We start from the raw sequence: 26,158 nt of genomic DNA, 5'->3' as shown, positions 1-26,158 counted from the left end.
CTGTATATCCAGAACCTCAAACTAGCATAGTTCATTTGTTAAATACATGCAGAAATAAGTGGAAGCTTTCTGATCAAAAATCCTATGGAAACACAGCAATATTTCTCTAGCCCCATTTTACACGTGTGGAAGTTTTTCAAATGGCATTTGCCCAGATTCTCACCATTCCTTAGAAAAGCTTTTTTGATCACATATCCAGATAGGAAAATTTCCATCTATGGTAATGATCACAAACATCAGTGTTTTAGTAAATTTCCTACATTTATAAATATTTCTCTACCAGCCTATAATGGATTTCAGTCACTCTTGCCTTTTGTCACTGTTATCTCAAAAGAATCCCATCTTATGACTGTGGTTATTCTTTAAACCATCATTCTTCCACTGAATCATCTCTGATATACAACCATGCAACTGGAAAGTCTAATTCAAATACTTCCTGCTGAGTCCTCTGTGAAAGCTACCATGGAATGCGAATCATAGGGTTACCACGCCTCACCTGCTCAAAGGTATGCGGAAGGGAACCACCAAAGGTGTTAAGCACCGGAGTTGAAATGTGTGGACGTGGCAGTAATCAGTGCTTTTCCCTCTTCACGACCCATTACATCCATTTAGTATAATCCTAAGAAACTGAATCTAAATTAGTTTTCCAACCATTGCTCTGTAAGATGTAGGACACATTTTAACTGCAGTACACCTGCTTCCTTCTCCATCACCCTCTTAGTGATAAGACTATGGACCTGCTCTCCTTCCTCATCGTCTTCTTTTATCTCATTTCCCTTGTCTAGAATAAAGAATCTACAGAGTCGTCCTTTTCATAGGATCATTGTCATCAAGAACTGTCCCTTGAGACCAGTCCCTTTGCTGTCATTTGTTTTAATGTGATGGCACTACATGTTACTGGGACTCGCCTTACCCATCTGGTCTGTCCTGTGCAAAGGTAAGGGTCACTTGACTACAGCTCTCAACACACAGCCAGCACAGGACAAAAAAACCCAACAAAACTGGTTTTGATCATTGAACTTTGGTTTTGTAAGATGTTAGCATTAGAAGTTGGGTGAAAGATCTACAAGAATTTTCTGTACCATTTTTGTAACTTGTCTCTGAAGCCTAAAGCTACTTTAAAACTTTTTAGAAAGCCATCTAAAATCGTCCATTTTTGCCTTGTGTATAGCTACTGCCCAGAAGTTCACTAACAATTGACTTTGACTGGAATAAATAGCCTGGAATTCATAAATAATTCACTTAAACCTTGCACTAACTTTTTAAACTATTTCTCCCAATATCCTGTTTGATATTGACATGATGCTGGCCATCAGTTTCTGACTTCTGTCTCCTTTCCAGAAGAACCCTTTAGTTTTGGACCATTCAGCCCACCCATCCAACACAGCCCCCAGGATCCTTCTCAAGATGTAAGTCAGGCTTTCTGGGCTCACAGCAGGACTTGTCAAGGTTAATCTTCCCAGCAGACACCATGGAAGCCCACCACTTTAGAAGTTTGTAGATGCTCCTTATGGAGAAATGAGCATAACCAGCTTCACCTCTTACTCTCCTCCCTGCAGAGACATCACTGCTGGTCCTCTTTCCAAGGTCAGAACTTGACTCCCAGTGTTTTTCCCATTAGCTTGACCTCTTAATCCCTAAGCCATCCTGACCAGAAGAGGGAGTAGTTACCATAGAAAATTTCAGGTCCGGCATTAGGCGTCACAAACTCCAATTATTTGCCTCATCTGTTCAAATGGATCCCTGCTCCAGTTTCCCACTTGACTTAAACTGGTATACTAAATTCTCATTCTCACTGTATGAAAAGATTAAGAGTGGTGAACTTTTCCTCTTACCTTTTCAAGAGAAACAATTTTAAATCAAAGTCACTCAAAAGAAAAGAGATAGTAACTGGGACTTTAAAAATTAGAATATATTTCAGTTTATATTCATTTTCTGGTATTCTGATTTTTAAATCAATAAAGGGTATCTACCAGAAATCTACTGCAAACCTCCAACATCATACACAAGAGTTAAACTCGCCCTTTAATGTTGAGAACAACTCAAGGACAGGTGCTACCGTTTGAAACTGTATTGCAGATTTCTGCATGTAAGAAGACAAGAAAGAAATAAGATTAGTAATAATCTTAACAAAATGACTTACTGAGGAGGAAAAAGCAAACACTGTTATTTATACAATAAGTCCCCAAAAATGTGAGGTGTAACAATTCAAGGAACTATTAGAAATAATAAAAAAGTTTAATAAACCACATACAGAATTGAAATCAATTGTTTTCCTTTATGCTATCAATAGCAAAATAGAAATATACTTTAAAAATCTCATTCCCCAAAAGCACAAAGAACTCTATTAAAATACACGGCAATAAACATAATACGACATGTGCAAGACTTTTATGGGGGAAGCTATACAAGTGAAGGACATAAAAAAGGACCCAGGTAAGCAGACATATTGACAGCTCAGTCTTGTCCAGGTATGGTTACCCCCCAAGTCAATCAGTGTGAATTCTGTGCAAATTCCCTCAGAATCTCAACAGGATCTTTCAAGGAATCTGACAAACTGTTTCTAATATTTGCCTAAAATTAAATGAACAAAAAATAGCCAAGGAAATGTCAAAAAAATCAGTAAGAGATCCTCTGTCTCTCTTTGCCACATGTCAGAGGTTTATAATGATTTTTCATGTATGGTTTTGGCACATGAATAGACCAAAAGCTCAGTAGAACAGAACAGAGTCCATACATGCTGATGATTGGGGAGACTGTCAGGGTCTATGGGAACTCTTCGTGCTACCTGCAGTTTGTAAAACTAAAGCTATTCTAAAATTAAAAGTTTGTTTTTGAGGGGCCCCCCAAAAACAAGTGGCAAAAAGATACAATTTCTATTATATCTCTGTATAATCAACCCATTAAAAAAAAAAAACCAGTGTGTGTGTCTTTGTGTTTATTTCCACTGTGTACACGAGCACATAGCTGTACAACCGTGCTATAAAATAGCCACTAGTCCCACGTGGCTAAAAGCAGCTAACACCTCCTCAGTCACGCTAACTACATTTCAAGTGCCCAGCAGCTAACATGCGTGGTTACCATTTTGGACAGTGCAGGTATAGAACATTGTCATCACTGCAGAAATTCTTTTGGACAGCACTGCACAGGATACATATATCTCTCTGTATATTGAAAAGACACTTGCGAACATATACCAAACAAGTGATTGCCTCTGGAGAAAGGAGTTCACTTTTCATTCTATATCTTTTGTATTAATTCACTTTTTATTCTATAGTCTTCTATATTCTATTTTTATGAGCAATATTTTTTGTAGTTTGCAGTGTTTTTCACTTTAGTTTTAAAGTATTTTACATTTAAAAAAAAGAGTATACCAGATGTCCTTCAAATGAATTATTTCCCTTAGTATTTCTGTCATTTTCCATGTGTCTGTTCGAGACAATATTTGTTTAACAAAACTCAGCACTGAGAGGCTACTCAAAAACTTTGGCATTTGATAAAGCCAATTAATAATATTATTAACATGTCCTTTTCCTAAATTGTCTTGATTCTGAAAAAATGAATAAAGGAGGCAAATATAGCAGGGTAACTTATTCCTGCCTCAAATTTTTAAATGCGTTGTACCCAATTTAAATGAAACTGGCCTTCCATTATATTCTCTTCTCCCCAACACCCCCAAAAGAGAAAGCGTAATTATTTTCCAGTGAACGGGCATTTTTAGACAGGTATGTGTGTATGTATGAATGTATTGATTTGCATTTTTTAGAACATACTAGGAGAATTACCTTGTTAAGTATTTGTCAAATAAAAATCCACAATAGCCCCAAAGATGGAAAACAATATATTAATTTATTTCCAAGAAAACAACGTGGAACGTCATCAAAACAAAGGCATCTCATGGGCTAGCCGAAACCCACTAGTCCGAACACGACATTCTTCCAATATTAAAGCACTTCAGACATAGAAGAAATGACCAGCAATGGACATGTAAACATCTATTCCGAAAGATTTCTTGTTCTACGTGAGAAGGATCCAGTGTAAAACATTCCTTCTTCTCAGGGGGCGTCATGTAAATAAGCTGGAAAAAACAAAAACGGTGATGTTTCGATTCTGCCATTAGCTCTGGGTGTATTCCCTACCCTTTGACACTTCATCACCCAGTACAGTTCCATCGTTTTCAGTAGCAGGAGAAAAGAAGGCTTTACTTCAAAGTCATTCCCTTAAATGTGACCAACATTCAACAGGCACAAGGACAGAAAAAAATAATAAAATTGCATTCATTAAGTGTACCATGAGTTGTAGTCACTGTTTTTCATTAGAATAAATATTATGGAACTCAACAGATCCACGGAGTACAAAGTAGACTTCACATTCTCCCGAGGTCACAGGATGTTTCCTCAAATATTAACACTGAAGCCAATCTGTTACACTAAATATGGCTTTATTTCACCTTCTCCCAGTGGTCCACTTCAGGCAATGAACTAAGCAGACCAGGGAAGAATCCTGATTTTCAGAGAACTTGTTCCCTCGTCCTTATTAAGACCCTGTCTGAGCCTCACTAACTTCACCTGCAAAACGGGGCGATCAACGCGAGCTTCACGAGAGTGCTGTGACGCTGGAAGGCAATGAGGTGTCAAGTTGCTGGCAGGACACCTAGAACGCAATCCGCTGCAGCTGCTGCCTCGTCCCCCACTTCTCTCTCGGGAATAATCCCCGATTTAGACCTCACTTTGTAGTTGATGATGCCCTCAGCCCGATATCACAACTGGCAACCCCACACATGCGTTAATAAAACACAACCAGATTCTAGACTCTTTTAGAGCAGCCTCTCCAACAGTGACGTTACTGCCAAGATGTTTAGAGTGAAACAGCTTCTGATTTTCTCCTCCTCCTTGTCTCTGCACGTGTCTGCTGTATAACAGACACCCAGGAGATGCTTACTGACCGACTCCTGAATGAATGAAGTGGATGGGTAAACGGGACAAAAGGTAAGTGACAGAGAGTTTCGCCCACAGGTGAAAGCTCTTAAAAACCCAGGCACCCCTATCAGCACCAGGCACGGCAAAGCTACCCAGGGAACATTCTGGATTCCTGAAGGGCTCACGGCTACAACTCGGTCTCCATGTTGCAGATGACATCACTTTGGTGGGGGCGAGGGGTGGCGGCAGAGAAGGACAGTGATTCACTCTCCTATGCAACAATTCCTATGCAATTCCTGTCTTGGAGGAATATCTTCATTCTTGGAGAACTCTTCCTTGTTCTCAATGGAAAATGATGCAAGAGGGATCGGAGCACATTCTGACAAATTATCAAGAAACTGATTCGCGGGGTCCTTTTACTGAAGTGGCAGGCAGTGACTGCCATCTTCAATTCTGTCTCCTGCGAACGACTTTACGTTCTAGAAAGAACCTAAGACACAGGAAACTGGAAAGTGCTGCTCCTGCAACGCAGGAACAAGATCTCGTTCTCAGTCAAGTTTTAAAGGAGTTTGGTGAGTTACTCAGAAAACAGTTTCTACGCCTAAGTGTAGTTGAGCAAAGAGAAGGAGTGTCCGTTAATGTGTGGCTATCGATCTGTCATGAAAGATTCCTTCTTCAAAGACACCCAATTCTTATTTTCCTAAACAGTACTATCTACAATTCTCCTTTTCATTAGAGCATTTATCTACCATGAGTATCCGATGCAAAGATCTGATGACAGTTACATTTATCATTGATCAAAACTTTAGCCTGATACAGAGGGGAGCCTCAGGGAACTGCCAGCGTGACCAGAGCGCCGGGATCACTCTGTACAACCATCCTGATAGTGCATTTCACAGTGTCCAGTAGGTATTTTAACATGTAATAGTGTAGTCGGGTCCTGAAGCCGTAACTGTGGTCCTCAAACTGTTCATTTAACCCTAGGCAAAGTTCTCTCCCTAAGAAAGGCTCTCCTTCCCAGCTGCGATTTCCCTCCAGCCCTGAGCTGCAGCAGATCAGAAATACCAGCTGGGCTGTATTGCAACTTCACTCTGATTGAGGGTTCTCTCTCGAAGCCGCAGTTCAAGACATTCTACAGTAAGAGGGTACGTCGTGAGCTCAAACTTGTTGGCAAAGAGGCTTGATGAATTAATCAACCACTTCAAGTCTCCGTTTCCATAGATACAAATGCCGTGGACGTAGTGGCCTGCGAGGGAGAGAACAAGAAGTAGTCAAAACAGGTTTGTTTTCGAGTCAGGGGTAGTGAACTCACAGAATGGTAGGGGGACGGCCTGACTGCTGCATGGCTAGAGATGTGCCAAGTCTACGAGACACTGATGAAAGAGAACTGTGCTGGTCCAGCCCACGAGGACACGAGAGTTACATAATACAAAGGAATGACGCACTAGGCATCACAGGGCAGTTCACGTATAATGAACTCTGGATTTCATGGATGCCAAGCTCTAGACGTGTACAGAGGAGAGAGGTCTTCTTTGGCCGTGTTGGTCAGGCTGCTTCCCTGAGCTCCAGCCTGGTCTATTCATGTGCCTGCTTTGTATCTCCTATTGGGTGAGGAATAAACCTCACCGATACGACGTGTCAGGTCTGAACGCCTTCATCCTTCCCAAGTCTTTCCCATCATAACCCATGGCAAGTCTACTCTTCAGTGCCCTGGGCACTTCTCCCCACTTTCTTTCACAGCCCACATCCAATCTGTCGGCAATTCTGTCAGCTCAACCTTCTGAATATTAATAGAATTTGACCACTTTTCACCACCCCCACTACTACCGTCCTAGACCAAGCCACCTCCATCTTTCTGTCTGAACTGGTATGCTAATAACTGGTCTCCATTTTTGCCTGTTAGTATATTCTCAGCACAACAGCCAGAGTGATTGCTCTAAATGAAAGCAGAACATGTCTCAAAACCCTCTAATGGTTTCTTATTTCATGTGGAATAAAAGCCAACATCCTAGCAATGGCATTCAAGATTCCTGACAGGGTGCTCCTTTGTAACCTGGACTTACCTCCCACCACATGCTCATTCACTTGCAACTCTTAATAACCCTTGCACAATTCCCATCAGCCACACTGGCCTCCTTGCTGGTTCCTGGCACCCTGGGCATCTTCCTCCTTGGACCACCCCTCTCTACCAGACATTCTCAAGGCTCCCTCTGGCACCATCCAGGTCTCTGCTTCAAGGCCATCTTCTCCGTGAGGCCTTCTCTGACCTCCTTCCCTTCTTCCCTGATTCATTTTTCTCTTGGCACTTACTACCAACACACAGGTTTCTTTGTTTATTGTCTTTCTCCAGAAGAGCTGGAATTTGAGACCACCGTGTTCACTTCTGTGTCCCCTGCACCTGGAACAGTGCCTGGTAAATATCAGGTGTTAAATGAACAGTTGTTGAATAAAAGGCTAGGGGAGGAGTTGTGGAGAGTTCGTGGATGGGCAGAATTTGGAAGCATCTGGCGGGGAGGGACGGATGATGGTTTCCGGTGGGAAAATGCCTCGGGAAAATTTAGAGATGGGAATTTTCTGCTGGAATGGAGAGTTTGGTGGTGGAACGGATTAAAAACAAGAATGGCAGAGTTTGCTTGGCATGGAGTAGAACGATGGTGGTGGACTGACTAAAAATAGATTTAAGGATTGGGCTATTTTTATCCCATGAATATGGAGTGCCATTAAAGATTTTTGAATAGAAGAATCAAATGATGAAATCGATTGCAGCAAGATTAATTTTGCAGAGCTTTGCAGGGTACACTGGAAACCAATCAAATGACTACAGTCATCATGTAAACCACAGAACCTGTTCAAAGTTAATGGTTGCCGTGAGTGGGTAGGGGAGGCTGTTAGAGGCAGAGGGCAGAAGGACTGAAAGGACCTGGTGATTAACTCAGTGTGGCTGGGATGAAGCACAGCAGAGAGTGAAAGTCACTGGAGAGAGAAGCCAGAGTTGTGGGAAGTTAACGAATAACTGGGAGGTGGGTGAGCAGAGCTCGGTGTGTGGGCAGCACACCCAGGCTCAGGAACTAAAAGGGACAGGAGAGAACATTTCAGGCAGGATCAAGTAGAGGGGGCAGAAATAGCTTGGTCTTCAGGATGGAGGCAGGAAGGACATCCTTGCGGAGAGAAGGGAAGGAGCCAGCAGAGAGGGAGACACTGAGAATGCAGGAGAGCAAAGGGATAACTGAGGGGACCCACACACAACCGAGACCACAGATGGTGACCTTGATTGTGAGGATGGGTAACTTTTCCTCTTGAAACAGGAAGCAACAACGAGAGAAAGGGCCCAAAACATTCTAAGATGGAGAAAAGGGAGGACATGAGAAAGGAACTGATACAGAGATTTTCATCAGATGTCTGCAAAGCTCTTGCCAAAGTTGAAATTAACCACCTTTTGAGAACGGAAAGGCTGTTTTAGCATAAGATTGGGAACTCAAAGGTGAGCAGAAAAACTGAAAGGCGTACAACAGGGAAGGCTGCCAGGACAATAATGAGGTAAATAAAAGAATAAGGTGGCAGCCAGGAGGGTCAAGCTGAAGTTAGCTAGCAGGTTCCCACCATGGGCAGTTTTTAGGACAGTTTTGTAACGTTCTCCAGCAATGTTCTGCTTAGGGAAATACAAATGGCAAAAAGCGGATGGTGGTTAATGATTGCGAGTGGGAATCAGCCCTGTGGGTCAAACGACAAGAGGACCTACAATGTCAGAGAGCACAGCATGGGACGGCTGATGCAGCACACAGGCTGGTCCCCGAGTCCTCAGAAGGAAGCTAGTAGAAGGAGGAAGCCAGGAAAGTTGAACTTCCGGGAATCCCAATTTTAAAAAAGCAAAACACATTTAAAACAACAACAAGCTTTAGGTGTGGGGATATAGTGATGGACAAACTGGTCAAATATCCCAGCCCCGTTGGAGCTTCTCTTCTGTCCTGGGATGAAAGACCGTACACTCTGTAGCATGTAAGTTGGTGAAGGAAGCTAGCAGGGCGACGAGGAGCTTGTAATAAGAGATGGGAGCTCCAAGTCCAAGACCAAAAGTGCCCAAGAGGGCTTGGAAAGTGGATACACACAGAGGTTTGGAACAAAGGTCCAGACTGACTTGCTGGCTTGGCATAATGTTCTGCCTCCCCTGGACCGTGTCTTTTTCTTTTCCTTACAGTGGTTTGAAGGATAAACATTTTTCATGCTATGAATCCTTTAAGGCTTTCAGATGTTCATTGGCATAACAGGAACTAAGCGAAGAAAAATGAGACATTTGTTTGAGAGGGGCTAGGCTACCTAAACTTTGTACCCTATGTAGGTTCCGGCTAGGGGCTACTTTCATGGCCTCCCTCTCCTGCCACGTGATCAGTAAAGGTCCCTATAAAAACGCAAACCTGTCTAGTCTATACCTTCTCTACTGGGGTAGGTCCTGGATACAGGTGGTGACAAGGAGACTGAAGGTGGGGCTCTACTTGGGTGTGTGGGTGTGTGGCTGATGCACAGTGGACAGGAGCATCTATGATAGGGGAGGGCTGGAGCTGCAAAGTAATGACATCACATGGGTCCCTGTTGTCCATGTTGAAGTCCTCAAGGGTTCCAGCCGGGGAAGAGGTAGAGAAGCCGACCAGAGGATGCCTGCAGCCATCCTAGAGAGAGGGTGATGGGGGTTATAGAAGGATGCGGAGAGGACAACATATCCCAAGTATTGGGACCCTGACTGATGGAGATGGTCTGTTTTCTAAGGAAGATCCAGGACATCAAAGAACAAAGTACCCTCCTCTCCATCCTCTTCTTTCCCCTGGGAGGGCAGGCCATGATGAGAAGGCAGGCAGCTGGCCATGAGTTGTCCTCTGGAGAAATTTGTGGGCTGATTAAGGTAAAGACATGAATATGCTTACGAAGAGATTTATTGCCTGCTCTTATGGGCTGAATTATGTTTCCCCCAAATTCATAAACTGAAGTCCTAACTCCCCAGTACCTCAGGCTGTAACTGTTTGATACAAGGACTTTTAAAAAGATACAAATGGGCCTATTTACCAACCAGAAATAGACTCATAGACATAGAAAACAAACTATGGTTTCCAAAGGGGAAAAGAGAGGAGGGATAAATTAGGAGTTAGGGATTAACAGATACACACTACTGTATATAAAGCAGATAAATAACAAGAACCTACTATATAGCACAGGGAATTATATTTAATATCTTGTAATAACCTCCAATGGAAAAGAATCTGAAAAATATATATATGCTTATGTATAACTGAATCACTATGCTGTACACCTGAAACTAACACAACGTTGTAAATCAACTATACTTCAGTTTAAAAAAAGGCATAATGAAGTTAGAATGGGGAATGTGGAAGGGCCTTAATCCATTATGACTGGTGTCCCTTATAAGAAGAGACTGAGACACAGACACTCATGGAGGGAAGGTCTCAGGAGACTCAGGGAGAAGCCGGCCGTCTACAAGCCAAAGAGAGAGGCCTTAAACGAAACCAAACCTGCTGACGTGTTGATCCAGGACTTCTAGCCTCCAGGATTGCGGGGAAATAAATTTCTGTGGTTTAAACCACTCAGTCTGTGGTACTTTGTTATGCTAACCCTTGTCAACAAATACATATGCCCCCCGTGTACCAGGCAATATTTGAATGGAATACACACCAAGACTGATTAAAACAGACCTTCCTCATGAGGTTCTGTAGAAATGAAAACGACTTAAGTTTTCTAGTTCTTGCCCATCTGGAGGAGCACCCTCTCTTGCTGCTTTCACCTGCCACCGTGCCGGGGCTGCAGCAAACTCCTCCGAGCCACCTGGAAACCTGTCTGCGGAGGGGGCAGAGGCTGACGTGAGGGACGGGGGTCCAGCTTGCTCCGTGGTGAGCACCGATCTCAGTTCTCATCCTGAACACCTTCTCCTCCTAACCGCTGCACTCCCAAAAGGGGCCGAAAGAGGAGTGAACAATAAGGAGAAAGCAGAAACTGGTGAGAAGGAAGCACCGTGATGCCCTGAACCTGCCTCCGCGTCTCCCTAGGTAATTATAAGCTGGAGAACGTCTGTGAGACACTTACATTTGCTTTTCAAAGGCTGTGCTCGAAGCCTCTAGCTACTCTATTTAATAATGCACAGACTGGTCTAAATGGACCAGCCGCTCTCTCCGTGAGAAGCCGTCACGGAGTCTACCACAACTACCTCTGCGCCAACACCAACAAGCAGTGCGGCCTCCCAGTGTGAAGTGAGTGCCTCTCACCGTGGCAGCCTCCGTGTTTATCTTCCATGTCAATCCACTTTATGGCTCTGAGGTTACCGGCCCACGATGCGTTGGGCATGGAGCCGGGGACACCTGCAACGTTGAGAGAGAAGAAAAGCAAAAATGAAAACCAAGAGAGAACAACATCAATTTCATCAGGTAAGCTTCCAAGTCACGCTTGTTTTTTTCTCAGTGTTTTGTCCTTCATGTCAGCTTTTTCGTCATTGGTGCGAAACGCCCGAAGGCTTGCCGTGTGAATAGCTGGTGTTTATAGATGTAGTGTTGCCATCAGTAAAAAGAACCTATTGCCTCTTCTCATAACGTGTGCCCAAGCCTGCAGGAAATGCCATAGCATGAAACTAATGCAGATGAAAAAGGAGGGGGATTTTCTGGTCTCTCAATGGCTTTTAATTGAGTTTACTTTTAATCCTATTATCAAACCTTTTAGGACCTTCCAGATAATGTCGTCTATCATATAATGAAAGTTCAGAAAACAGGCCACTCTATGTCCTTAGTGCTAATAAGTGAGAGATTCCAGGGTCTCTGTTACATGAAGTTGCAATGTCTGTCCTATGGAACTCGAAGTCTTTTAGCACAGTATCTTTTTTTTTATTCAATTTTTTAAAATTTTATTGCTTTTTCTGTTTTTTTGGTGGTTTTTTGGAGGCGGGTGATTAGGTTTATTTATTTATTTTTAATGGAAGCACGGGGGATTGAACCCAGGACCTCGTGCATGCTAAGCACACACTCCTCCACTGAGCTAAACCCTCCCCCAAACACAGTATCCTTTTTTATGTGTTAAAGTTCTTGCTGAGCATTTGGTGTGCTGGCCGTAGGGACAGAGAGAGAAACATGACATGATTCCTGAGCACCCGGTGAAGATGATGAACTGTTTACCCCAAGCAATAGGTTTCAAGCTTTAAGTTTTTCCTAGACTGCTGTGTCCTGATCTACCCATCTTCTCTATTTCTTTCCATTGTTCTTTTGACCCAAAGTTTAGTTGCTGACCCATTATCTAGAGGATGTTATCTAACCCACCTCTGAAGTGTAAAAAGCCTGTGAAAAGGAGAGCGGGGCACTAGGCTGCCATTTTGCTAAGCCAGGGCTCTCCCACCTTGGCACTACTGACCCTTTAAGCTGGGTAACTCTTTGTCATAGGGCCTGTCCTGTGCACTGTGTGACGTAGCAGCATCCCAGGGCTCCACCTACCCGATGCCAGTAATACATCCCTCCTACCAACAGTGACAATCAAAAATGTCTTCAGATATTGCCAAATGTCCCCTGGGGGAACAAAACTGCCCCACTGGCGAAACACTGCTAAGCTATCTCTAATAACCATCTCCATTTCGGTAAATTTTGGACCAGTCACAGTGATAGTGGTCCTATCCCAAGGTTTCCATTACCGGAAAAGGAGTGCTGTACACAGGAATCGATGTAAGTGCAACTAAAGGAGGATCGTTTCGCTTCTTAAGAGCTCCAATAATTTTCACCAGTGAGAAGTGCAGTCTGAACATCATTTTGATGTAACGTCATAACGCAAATGATATCTGTACCCAAAACGCAACAGACCTTTCTTAGAAGGTCTGGTAGGCAGAATAATGCCCCTCCCCTCCCCCAACATGCACTCAAAGAAGTCCTCTTCTTAATCCCTGGAACCTGAAGATACGTTACATTAAATGGCAAAGGGGAATTAAGGTTGCTAACCAGTTGACCTTAAAATAGGGAGCATATCCTGAATCGTCCAGGGGGGCCCAATGTAACCACATGGGTCTTTAACATTGAAAGAGAGGGATGGAGAGTTGGTTGGTTGGAATGTGAGAACTCAACTGATCCTTGCCGTTGGAGGATGGAGGAAGGGGCTGGGGAATGTGGGTGGCCTCTAGAAGCTGGAAGAGGCAAGGAGAAGGATCCTGTCCAGACCCTACAGAGAGGAAGGGAGCCCAACCAATGCCTTGATTTTAGTCTGGTGAGACCCATGCCAGACTTCCGACCTACAGAACTGTAAGAGAATACAAGTACATTGTGTAAACTGCTAAGTCTGTGACAAATTGTTACAATGTCAAATAGAAAACTAATACATAAGCTAATGAGGAAAAAAACTACCCAAGCTGATGAATATTTTTAATTAAAAAAAATGGACAAGGCCAATACTTTTAAAGAAGTTTAATTGGATTAGTCACACAAAATTTTTTCCTCTTTAAAAATATTAATAAAAACATGTGCATTTTCAGAAGGAAAATGTGATGCTCTTTTACCCTGATGTCACATAATAATTTATGTGACTGTATGATGATCTAAATCAAGAACTGTAGCAAGGTCTCCCAGCTAAAATTAAATTTTGCACAGCCCTTTCTGTAAAAAGCATGAGTCTGTACCCCAAGGGCTTTCAGGAACGATTCTTCTCTTCTTGCTGCCAAACTTGAAAACTTTGTTTATAAACGTTGAGTAGTCAAGAAAAATACTATTTATGAAACAGTATTTCTTCCTATTGCTTTAGTTTGCATTTAATACTTTAAAAATCTCTTGAGTGCTTGCCTCTCCAAAAAGAAGCTTCTCGATTTTGTTCTTAGCATACATTTTAAAAGAATTTACAAGAAAACTCGCCTGGGTGAAGTTGGGGCATTGGGAGAAGGCAGTCTGGAAAGCAAAGAGAGAATGTATTTTTACTTAACGTCTGCAAGATTAGCTGACACGTATGTGATTGTTGTGAGTCTATTTTGATCAAGTAAATAAAATATTGCCAAAACGAAAAGTCCCCTACTCTTCTTTAAAGGACTGCATTTTTAAAAGGGCACGATATTTTTCTTCCTCTTCCATTCTCCCTAACATCGATCATCACAAACTGACCCTTACTCAGAAACACATTCCATTATTCTAGAGATAAGACCAGGACATTAATAATGAATGACTGTTGCCTTTGAAATAAACACAACACCTATGAACCTGCTGCTAATGAAATTACAAACCTCAACTTCTATACTTTCTGTTTGATGACAAATCTCAAACATCTTTGTTTAAATACTGTTCATATTTGTGCTTTAAAAGTACACTTTTAAAAGCAGAAGTAGGGAGAGGTACATACAAATAATATTGAATTCTATTTTTTGGTTTATTTTGGTTTGTTTTTGCAAAGAATCTGTGAGACAGAGAAATAGCTGAAATATCTTAAAAATTTTTTATTTTTGGGGGGTGGAGGTAATTGGGTTTATTTATTTTTATTTTTATTAATTTTTTTAATGGAGGTACTGGGATAGAACCCAGGACCTCATGCGTCCTAAGCATGTGCTCTGCCACTGAGCTATACCTGCCCCCTGCCCCTTGCTTTTCAAGTGTTGTTCTTGGACGAACAGCCTTGACATCGCCTGGGAGTTTGTGAGAAATGAAGACTCTCGGGCCCCCCCACCAGACCTCCTGCACCAGAATTGGCAGCTTCACAAGGTCCCTAGAGGATTCCTGAGGATAGTCAAGCCTGAGAAGCTCTGGGCTATCATCAATATTGCCAAGAAGACTCAGCTGCTTTCTCTCTTGTCCTTGAAGTCCTCCTCTCAGCCTTCATCAAGTTTCCAGGCAGCTTCTCCCTCTCCTATTCTCACCCGAATTCTGCTCCCACGAAGGAATCTGGTACTATGTATCTTACATCCTCGTCCCCTTTGCTGGAAAAACAGGTGACCTTGAACAACACGGGTTTGAACTGCAAGGATTCATTCACACGCAGATACTTAAAAATCGTAAACAGTACACTACTACTATAGAAGGAGGTTGGTTGAATTCATGGAGGTGGAACCTCGAATATGGAGGACCCCTGGATTCACAGGGCCAACTGTAAGTTATACTTCAATTTTCTAACCCCGTGCTGTTCAAGGATCAACTGCATATGCAGCTGAACCCCTCAGTCACCTCCTTGAAGACAATCAATCAGCCCTCCTGTCGCCGGGAAGAGCCGTGTTGAGTGGAGGGCCAGGCCTCAGGGTGCCTTTGACTCCACAGCGTGTGGCCCACGGGGGACACTCAAGGCCGTGAGAGGAATGAATGGGTGTAGGTGCCAGGGATGTACCATCACCTTGGTCTCTAGCTCGTGTGTGGATCAGACAGGTCTGGTCTCTACTTGGCTTCCTAATATGCCTCCGTAATTTAAGGTATAATAACATTCTACTCCTCAGCATTGAAAAGCATTTCTTCTCCCTTTGTAGGTGTCAGTTTGCCCTACAGCAACTGCCTTGGTGGCCACGCATCATCTGTCCTCCACATCCGTGCGGCCTCGTACCACTAGTGCAGGGAGGACATAACACACTCAACCAGGCTTCTGGTTACAGCTCAGTCCAGACGCTTTGTAGGCATCCCTTGGGTATTATTTTGAGGAGATAATGGCAAGCAAAAGATTGAACAGCCTAAATGTACAGTGGGTCCACTATTCAGTAAGTCGTTTGTTCGGCTTCGGAGACCCCAGAGCCACTGATCCCATTACTTGTGCCAAAGTCCAGCTGCTCCTTTTACTCCCTTAAAAGCATCCACCTCATCTAACTCTTTCCTGTTTTTCCCCCAGAGACTGACCACGGGCGAACTCCCCGGTGGAAGAGACACTGGCCTGGGGACTGGAGAACTTTATTCTCACTCCCGCTTTGTCACGAGCAAGCTGTGTATCCTTGGGCATCATTTAATGTCTTCTAGACTCACTTAAGTAGGTAGATCAGATCACTGGTCTTCAATCCACAGAAGGACAATTTCACACTGTCACATACGCACAGACCTACATAACACAATTCACAGAACACTAGGATTATTACATGTGATGCCCTTGTTCGTGTTAGTTTCTAGTTTGGTCGAAACCCACCAAAGTGATTTCTGGATGCACTAATGGGATATTCTACTATTTGAAAAATACTGGGCAAGATGCTTGTGCTATTATCGTTGCTGTTACAACGCCGACTAGGCTTACTGTTTGTCAGGTGGGTAGTCGCGGGGTGTATGGGTATAAGTCTATCTTGAATTAACAAGTATCCTAGGAAGGAACCATTTTGCATTATTTCTAGGGTGGGGCAAAAAAGACACTAATGTTACCAGAGAAAACATCTTAAACTATAAAATCCAATTCTCCCATTTGTTCTTCACGGGCTAATACTTAAACAAAAGATTTGAGAGAAAGTTTACAGAGTAAGCAGGAATGTTTTTCTTGGGGCTTAACCCTTGATAGACAAATAACTGCATTTGTGGCATAAACAAATGTGATTCTTCACAAGCTTCACTTATATTGACTTGATTTTCTTTTTATTGTCCTAACATCATGTTCTTTTGGGAAGACCTATATGTGGTAACAAATTCCAACAATTGCTTATTATTTAAGCTCAGATATATATTTTTAGCTTCTTAAATAAGCAAGAATTTTGGTTTTAAATGTCAAAAGTGAATGCTGGTGTCGGTGTATTGAAAGAGGTTTTCTCACAATTTCATGGCAGTGCTATCAACTGGCACAAATCTGGAAAATCAATTTGGAAACACTGGGAGAGCCTACGCCAGTTCCCTTTGTCCTTTAAAACAGTTTCAAAATAAGCTAAGGAAATCATTTTTTAAATGGGAAAATCTGCCTATGAAGATGTTCGTCACGACATTATACCTGATGTCTGACTGCGCAGGCTTTGAAGTCAGATAACTGACACAGAGGGAAAAGTATTTCTTCTACCCTCTTAGCAATGGCCAAGTCTTTTCAGTTTGCCCTGCAGCAACTGCGTGGGTAGCCAACAGTCGTCTATTACCCACATCTGTCCTGCCTGGTACAGCTATGGAGGAGATAAAACAGTCAACAAGACTTACACACACTCAACAAATCCCAGCCTCTGCCATTACTAGCTCTGTGACCTTGAACAGTTACGTAATCTCTTTAAGACATCATCTACTAATCTTCAAAACTTCACAGGATCTTGTTAGTGTTAAATAAATGGTTAAAAGCATAACTGTTGTATTAAAATCAATATTTTGTACAAATACGTGTACAAAAGTTACACACGAAATTAGTAAATTGTTTACAAAACCTCCTTTAATGTCATATTGCTTTTATATTTAAAGTTTATTCACATACATTTGAGTCTGATTTGGTTCGCTGATTTAGTGATTGTGCTCGGGAACAGTCTAAGAATAATTCACTAACAACAAAAATTACACAATGTTCACTGCTGATTAGCCTCGACAATAAAAAATGGAGAACTACCTAATAGTTGCGAAATGTACGTTAAGTAGCTTGGAGATTTTTTTCTCATTGTTAACGGTGATTATTTTTAGAAATAAAAAGGTACATTTGTTTTTGCCTACCAAGTGTTCATTAATCACTCAAGATTTTTAACACATGAAGCTTACTGAGAGTCATTTCACGTGGACGTCTTTTAGAGTTCTGCAGTCCCTGAGATAAAGGCATAGCATCCTTAAGATAACCTTTCCACATTCATCTCTGATAACTGCCAACAAGTTAACTCTTCTTTGGTTGTAAGAAGAAAAGATGAAATGAAGAAAGGAAGAAAAACCAAGAATTTTAGACTGGAAGGGATTTCAGACATTTTCATATGTTTTAAGATTTTTAATACATTCCCCTTCACGGCCAACCTGTGAACATTTAAGTGAATTGCCCAGGACTGAGGACATATTAAATAACTTGTTGATTTTGTTGCAAGATAATTTACTCTCTCACTCATTCAAACGCAGGCCTCCTGTGTTCAGAGAAGTTGCTGGAGGTAAAGCCACAAGTGAGATATACTTAGAGTTTTTGGCCCAGAGTATCCAGAAGGGTTTCTATGTATTGATACTTTTATTAGCAGCCTGGACGCCTCTACTCAAGGGTCCTTCCTGGACAGTCTTCCAGAGAAGAAGAGGAAAGGTCTGAGCAGCGTTCAGAGAAGGGGGCATTCCCGGCAATCACAGAGCAGGGCAGATTTCAGTCCGGTCCTGACCTAAAGGCTGAATTTAGTCCACTGACCCTCTGCTTACATTTCTGTCTGCTTATAATCTTTTGCTCTTGTCAAACAGCTCTTTAATGATGGCAAACTTTTCTGCAGCAGTGAAGGCCTACTGTTCCCTACTTCCAAACAGCTTCCCCTTCTTCCCCTGACTAAACCAAGACCTTCTTCAAAATCTTTCACCTTCACAATTAACCTCAATCCACCGATTAATCCCTTCCAGCTAGGACTGTCGAAATTTTGTGCAGTACAGCAGCCCAGAGCTGATTTCTAATCAACTGGCAGTTCTTCAAGCATTATCTGGCTTTTAAAAAAATTTTTTTCAGTAAAAAAATTTTATATATCTATTAAAAGGAATCTTTAAAAAAATTTTAAACCTATAATGAAGCACAGAAATCCAATTATTTATTTATTTATTTATTATTTTTAATGGAGGTACTGGGGGTTGAACCCACTGAGCTGTTACCACCTCCCCTCAAAGAAACCCCAATTCTTGCACCCCCTTCCAGACTGAATCAGAAGCTCTGGGGATAGGACCCAGCAGACTTTATTCCAAGACCTTTATTTTAATAAGGCTTTAGAAAACCTGCCTGGGTAGACTTTGGGGTGGATCTTGAATGACGAATAAAATGTGATTAACTAAAAATGCTGCCTGGGAACTAACCCCACGACGGTTGTCGATTGTCGGGAAGTAAAAATGGCTCAAGGATGTAAGAGGCCAGCCCAGAATTTGCACCACAATTATGCTAATAGAGAATGAGAAGAATTACAAAAACCAAGCTTTCAGAACGATTTCCCTTCCACAAAGAACTGCTTCCAGTGGCACAGAGCAGGTTTCCGAACTCCAGCTCTCCGAGAATAAACTTGGATGAATAGCTGGTCTTTGACCATCTTCTCTCTGTATTTTCTTTTGAAGAGCTTGATCTGTGTCAGCACGTGCTGTACTTTAATACGTCAAAGCAAAATAAGGTTCCTTTCATCTGATTTGCTTGTCTTTAGTGCAAAATTATGCTAACTCAACGTAGAAAAGAAAGAAACATTGAAACAAAGAGCAGTTAGGTTACTCTTTGTAACTTTCCTCAAGTGACTGCTATCCTGAGAGTGTGAAGTCTTGTGAGCCAGGTGAGAGACAAGAAGCAAATTTATTATGATGATATTGTTTCCTTGAAAGTTTAAGGTTGAATGACCACATGGAAAGGTGTGGACCTTTTATTTAAAGGTTAATGAAAGCATCTGGAAGAAAAAACTTGCTTTATAGCGTTGCTACCAAACAAAAGTTCGTGTGCCTGTGGCGTGGTGAGGCCAAACAAACCGAAATGTGGGACTTTGGAGCAGAGCAAGGTTTATTGCAGAGCCGAGCAAGGAGAATGCGTGGCTTGTACTCAAAAACCCAAACTCCCCAATGGTCTTGTGGGGGAAGTTTTTATAGGCAAAATTTGGGGTGAGGGCTGCAGGGTGTGTGACTTCCTTCTGCTTGGCTGGGAGTGAATTAATAGGGCGATGTTCCAGGAATCTCGTGCTCTTCCTGAAGTTGCCACCCTTCGCCTGGGTGGGGGCCTTAGTTCCAGAAGAAGAACTCAAGGATATTGCTATGTATATTCCTTGAGGAGGAACCAGGATCCTACTTCTAATGGCTGCACTTGTTTTTGCCTCCCTCCTGGATTAGTAACTGTTTGAATCTGCCCTTTGGAACTCAGGAAAGGTCCGGGAGGCTGAATGAGGCCTATTTCCGACAAACAAGAAACGGGGGACACAGAAAGGCTTTGTACCAGGGAGGACCCCACAGGGTCCTGCTCTGTTTCAACGTCTGTTGGTTGGCACACCATTGACTCAGTGGCAGAGTATCCTTTGAGGGAGCTGTGCCAGGCGGGGCTGACTTCTGGCATGAACGGGAGGGAAGCACTCTCAAGGCAGACTTTTACCAGGCGTTCCAGAAATACCACCAAGTCTAAACAAACATCAGAACACTTACATATGGAGAGAGGTCCACCCTCAGACAAGTGGCCAAATAACCAGCAAACACTCTGCAAGTGGTTGAGCAAAAGGAGGAGGAAAGAAAAAAGAAGAGAATGAAAGGAAGAAAAAGAATTTGAAGTAATGTTTTCAAACTTCAGATATATCAAAATTTCCTGGAGTGCTTAAAATGAAGGCTTGTTGGGTTCTATTCTTTTTTCTTTTTTTAAATTGAGCTAGAATTGCTGTAGGCATTATAGCAGTTTCAGGTGTACAGCATAATGGCGTGATATTTGTATGTGTTGCAAAATGATCACCACGATAAGTCTAGTTAACAGCGAACTGGTTTTCAGTTGAGCCCCCAACTGATTTCCAATCTATTGGCAGTTCTTCAAGCCTTGCCTGGCTTAGCATAATGTCACTTTCCTTTGCTGGCTCTGCCCTAGTTCGGGTGTTTAACATCACCCCCCAAGAAACTATTTTAATTGCCTCCAAGCCAGTCTCCCCACCTTCAGGCTGCCCACTCTTTGGTAATAGCAGCGGCTGGCTTTTTCTACAATCAGTGTTGACCCTGCTGCTGCCTTCCCATCTGGGGGATTCGGGGTTACTTTGAATGGTCTGCCCTGTGTCTGTTTCTTCAAGCCACTTGGCGATGTCTACCCACCAACCATTCTCCCTCCAACAAATGAAAGCAAATTCAGACTTGCCTTCATCCCAAACCTCTCCTGCTGGTGCCCACTGCACCTCTTACTAGAATTCTGACTCCTCACCTCACTCATTTTTCATTGCTGCTTCTGCTCCTCGGGACCCGGTTTAATGTGATCTCCTCCCCCAAAAGCCTGACTCTGAACTGGCACTTTTTTTCTTTTGCTTTAGATGGTCACTCATCAACTGCCCCAGCCAGCTCCCCAGAACAGTGACCCGGGCTGGGTCCAGGAGTTCACGGCTCTAGATCACATTCTGGCCAGGGAGACACCAAAACGCTGACCATGGTGAGACAGGAGGGAAGGGGGCAGAGCACAGCCGTTAACAGAATGACACATCAATTAACACCAAGATGGCAGGTAAGTCAACTCGCAATAGACCGTGAAGCTCAAGATGCAGGAGATTTAATTTCTGCTAGACCTTGGGCTTCATTACACACTCATTGTATTATATTAGTGTGGTGAATGACACACCCACAGGCACCACGACAGCTCTGAAGCTGATCGTAAAAGGTCAATAAATGAGCAGTGGCCCGATTCCGGTAAATCCCAGGCCCTTCCCCAAATGACTGGAATAATCCTCCCACTTGCTAGCATATGAAGTTACTGAGCCCATAAAAACAGCAACACCTGCCTCACAGCCTCTTCCTCCTGCACCTTCCCAGACTGTATAGAGTCTGTATCTAGTTTTACTTTAACGTCCTCCTCCTTGCCCCCCGCCTTGTGGCCTCTCGGGCCTTCTGAGACGGCCAGCTCTCTGTCTGTGAAGTGTGCATCTCTTTGAATAAATCTGCATATACTCACGCTTGAATTCTTTCCTCATGGTGGGGCACATCCCAAAGAGTTGACCAAGACCTGGGACAAGGCCATCCTCTTATGCCCTATTTTCTTGTATCAATGGCACAAAAGAATGTTTTGCAATCATGTCCCCAGACTACAGAAAGCAGATGGGTAGCCCAGAAACCACCTCTGATTGATTGGTAGGCCCATTTGGTGTGATCCCATTAGAAGAAGGGGTGGACCGCTGGGGGAAAGAAACAACCACAGATTTCCCGTGAAAGTCTGGACTGCTAGTGCCCATTGTCCACAATTCACTGGAGCTTTATCCAGCCAGGAGCTGTCTCCTGCTGCCCTGGTCCCCATCACACATAGTCCACTCATGTTGTCTGCCCGGCCCTGTTGACATGTAGTTTGCAATACTGGGTTTCCACACTACAACCTTCAACCCTGCCCACGTCATCTTTCATCACTGGCCACACACGCCCAGCTGTCCTGCCATCCTTTTGGGAATTCCTAAATTGGTCTTCTATTTTCACATGGTTCCCTGAATCTTGGCTTACGCAAATGTCTAATATATGAAAACAAGCTCAAAATAAGTTATGGGTGTGGTGCCAAATGGTGCCTGCCGAAGCCCTGCGACCCCCATTCCTGGGCTCTCAGATGTCTGCCTGCAAGCCCTCAAAAACAAAAAAAGGTCCACCCTTTCCTAACGTGTTTGCTTTAGCAGAACAAACAGCCCTGGGAAGCGGATAGCCTCACCGTAGCTCATGTCTCCTCCTCATCAGTCAGAAATCCCACTACCTTGCTAGTGTCAGCCCAGGTCTCCATCTCCCTGGAGCCGTAAATCCACTCTCCTCCCATATACCAAAGCTCCTTACCTCACTTAGAGCCAATCAGAAATCTGTTCCCCTGTCCCTTTGTGTTCACAGCCCCTTCCTCAATAAAAGACCCTGCACATTCACGCTCAGTGGACACGTGGGCTCCTCTTGCCTGGATGGCCCACTGGTGCCTCCAGCAGGGTAACTGTTAAACTTTTCTTTTGTTCTTCACGCTGGAGGACACACAGGCACCTCTTGTCCGCGTGGCCCGCTGTTGCCTGTAGCGGTGAACCTACTAAACTTTCCTTTGTTCTTAAACTTTTCCTTGCCTTTGGTAAATTCTTTTACCAACCAGCTTCACTAGCCTGCCTCCATGTGTTCCCTCAAAAATGGGAATGTCATGCACAGCACGGTGACTGTAATTATTAACACTGTATCGCATATTTAGAAGTTTCTAGTAGAGTAAGTCTTAAAAGTCCTCATCACAAGGAAAAACAACGTGTAACTGTGGTGGTGGTAACAGACGCGAACTAGCCTCACTGTGGCGATCATTTCACAGTATGTACAAATATCGAATCATTAGGTTGTATAACGAAACAAAAACTAAACTGAAATTAAAATAACGTTCCATGTCAATTATGTCTCATTGGAAAAATAGAAAATAAGCTCATACCGGTTAGGAACTAAAATTAGTAGAGTTTAAATCCTAAGATAGCCTCTCCTCTTAAAAAAAATTAGTTTTAATAGACTGTGTGGTTTGTTTGTTTTTTTAGAGAAGTTTTAGGCTCACAGCAAAACTGAGTGGAAGGTATAGAGATTTCCCTCATACTCCCAGCCCCTGTCCTCATTTCGTCCCTATCAAACTGGCGAAGATTCATAAAATGATAATACCCAGTGGTCGAGAGGGTGTCAGGATTCTGAGGGTTTCAGACCTGCCAGTGGGAGCACACACTGGTCCAACTTTTAGAAAAGCCACGTGACATTTTGCACCAAAATTCTTAAAAACTATGCATATCCCGTGACTCAGCAGTTCAGTGTATTGGGGTTCGAATCCCTTGTAAATTATTATCTGAGAGGCAATGTAATAATTAATAATAATAAGAAGAAGAAGAAGAAGAAGAAGGAGAAGGAGGAGGAGGAGGAGGAGGAGGAGGAGGAGGAGGAGATGGAGAAGGAGAAGGAGAAGGAGAAGAAGAAGGCAGTTAAAAGGACAGACTCCGAGACGAAACGGCCTGATTCCAGGTGCCCGCCCAGCCCGTCTCTGTGAGACCACCACCAGGGTATCTGGCCTTGCTGTCCTCAGTATCCCGACCCGTAAACGAGGGCCAAATCCATCCCTGCACCTCGGGGACCTGTTGTGAAGTGTGTAATACACTTAATGCGCTCTGAGTAGAGCTTGGTACGTAGTAAGTGCAGAAAAAAAGTGCTTATCCGTCATCATTAATTACCAATTTTGTTAATAAAACAATGAACTATTATTACCGATAAGACCTCCTAAATGCCCATAATTTGAGGCTTTGCTGAGTGAATGATAGAGCGTTCAAATGACAGCACGCTCCAGAGCTATTGCAAATTGTGATGGAGAATTCTTCATGCCATGGAAAGGCTGTGACACACTGGTGAACGAGGAGAGACATCTCCTGGGTGTTCTGAATTGTTGGTGAGGGGTGAGGCCTAGACGCTGGTAATTTTTAAAAAGCGCTCCATTACAGTAATGTGTAGTCAGGGCTGAGAACACTGGTTTTTCATAAACTGTTTAATGGAACATCCCTTTATAGGGATAATATGCTTCAGCTGCTAAAACACCAAATACTATATCTCAGAAAGGAAAGATTTTACTTATCACCAAAGCAACTTTATTTTGAAGTTTTGGAGACTTAAAAAGTATGGAAAAGTTCAAAGAAGAGACCAATTATTTATTTTCCAACTCCTCCAAATTAGCTAATGTTAAGCATCCTGGTACATTTACCTTGTGAATCTTTACTTTTTTTCTCTTAAAAATATTATTCTGTAATTTGTGAAAAATTGAATCCTGTTTCATGGATCCTCATAACTCAAAAAAGTACCATGAACAAAAATGAAAGCTAACTTTCCCCAAACACCACAAAATCTTATGTCTGTAAGTAACAAGAAAACATTATTTCATAAAGCATCTTTTTGTACACGTAAATCCATGTCACCTTGAGACTATGAGACAGCTACTAACTAGACTGACATATACCAAGTATGGACTGCAAATCACCTTTCACAAGTGGCCTTTACCATTGAGACATACGGGTTGGCTTTCCTTAAATGAGTTACACATTTATCACTTTTACAGGTTTATCACTCCAAAAAACCATTTCCTTGGACCTACGCTTTGTTATTTGCAGCATGTGAACAGTAGGTAGTAGGTTTTCCTTTGATTTATTTCTTTAGGTGTGTTTGTTCACAGCTTGAATTAGGTGTTTGCATTTCAAGTGCATTTCCTAGATTTTATGTGACTATTTCAAATAAAAGTATTTACAGTGTTGACCGCCCTTCTCATTCCCTTACACAGAAAGCAATTTCATGGCCAGGTGGTTCCTTACTGGAATCGAAGGAACACGGTATGCCCGGGACTGCTTTGTTTCTCACCTGGGGAAAGGTGCTTAGTAACTCCATTAGACAGATTTCATCTTGCCCTGCACACACTGCCTTCTCCAAGGCACCAGGTCACACCCAGCTGGATGTAAATCAAGAATTCATTTATAAGTTGGTAAACATTCCCTCCAAATCTGTGTAAAAGCAACCAAGTAAGACACCACACCTGCTTAGGATTCTTGTTTAATTTTAACCCCCATTTACAGCCCAAGACTGGTCCAACGGAGCTGAAGGTCAGTGGTAAATTCCACCTGTCGCTGCAGGTACTGGGGTATACATAGGTTGCTAATTCTGGGAGCTAAGTGCCTGCCTGTAAGAAGCCTAACCTTTCATACAGAACAGCAGAAGCACTTCTGTTTATACTCCTCTGCAAATATGAGAAACATCTAAATAAACTTTAAAAAGAGAAGAAACATAGGAGAGAGAGTCCTAGGATGGGCCTGGCCTCTGTGGGTATCCCAGCTCCCCCACACCCCCGCCACTCTCAACCCCACTGAATGTGCAGCTGTTTTTAGAAACACAGGAAGCCACAGGGTAGCCCCAGCATTTCTTCATGAAACATCTGTTTAACCTGAACATTCGGATGAAAAGCACTGGGCTGCAATTAGAAGTTATACAATGACGCAAAAACAGCAAAACTAATTTACGGGGGTCAGGATGATTGTCAGTCTTGGCACGGAGCACAGGGGACTCTTGGAGTGCCAGCAGTAACGTGGGTTCTTGTGCTGGTCCCTCAGGTGCGGATCAGCTTGAAAATTCAGTGATTTCAATTCTGATCTGTGCAGCTTTCTGTATGTATATGATATTTCAATCAAAAGTTTAAGAAATTTAGGAGTAGGTGGGAATGCAATATTTACATAAATTCATGAAACAAAACATGAGACTTCAGGAAAATGTTGGCCCCTCCGATTTCTCGCCCTTGAACCCTTGTCCTCTGCCCGCGGTCATTTTAGGGATTGAAGTGCCAGTTTTGAGGATTCAATTTTCTGGTTTTGAGAGCTTTACTTTTAAGCTTTTGAATACTGGGGTTTCCATTTGTGCCACAGTCATTTCAGTATTTTAGGAACTCTGAATTAGGAACATCTTTAGATCAAGACCAGTGACTAGTGCAATTTACAGGAAAAGAGAAACACTAGAGCCATCAACAGATCTAGG

At 42.8% G+C, this 26,158-nt stretch overlaps 1 protein-coding gene across 6 annotated transcripts in view; it reads right to left on the bottom strand.

Annotated features, from left to right (window-relative positions):
• Window positions 1-3,828: 3,828 nt before the first annotated feature.
• The window catches only part of GCNT2 (glucosaminyl (N-acetyl) transferase 2 (I blood group)), a 109,591-nt gene continuing 87,261 nt past the window's right edge, over window positions 3,829-26,158 (bottom strand). For 4 of the 6 annotated variants that reach the window (XM_010994495.3, XM_010994428.3, XM_031435205.2 and 1 more), the window contains 2 exons: window positions 11,186-11,278; window positions 3,829-6,165 (listed from right to left, as the gene is read on the bottom strand). In XM_010994495.3, the coding sequence (XP_010992797.1) occupies window positions 5,975-6,165; window positions 11,186-11,278 (284 nt within the window). In that variant the 3' untranslated portion in view covers window positions 3,829-5,974. Of the gene's footprint in view, window positions 6,166-11,185; window positions 11,279-13,383; window positions 13,823-26,158 lie in introns of those variants that run through there. The other 2 variants (XM_064476181.1, XM_064476179.1) reach the window with 1 other exon arrangement.

Source organism: Camelus dromedarius, chromosome 19 (assembly GCF_036321535.1).
Source record: "Camelus dromedarius isolate mCamDro1 chromosome 19, mCamDro1.pat, whole genome shotgun sequence".
Taxonomy (NCBI): domain Eukaryota; kingdom Metazoa; phylum Chordata; class Mammalia; order Artiodactyla; family Camelidae; genus Camelus; species Camelus dromedarius.
The sequence above is the reverse complement of the archived record's forward strand: the minus strand, read 5'-3'. Positions and strand labels throughout refer to the sequence as shown.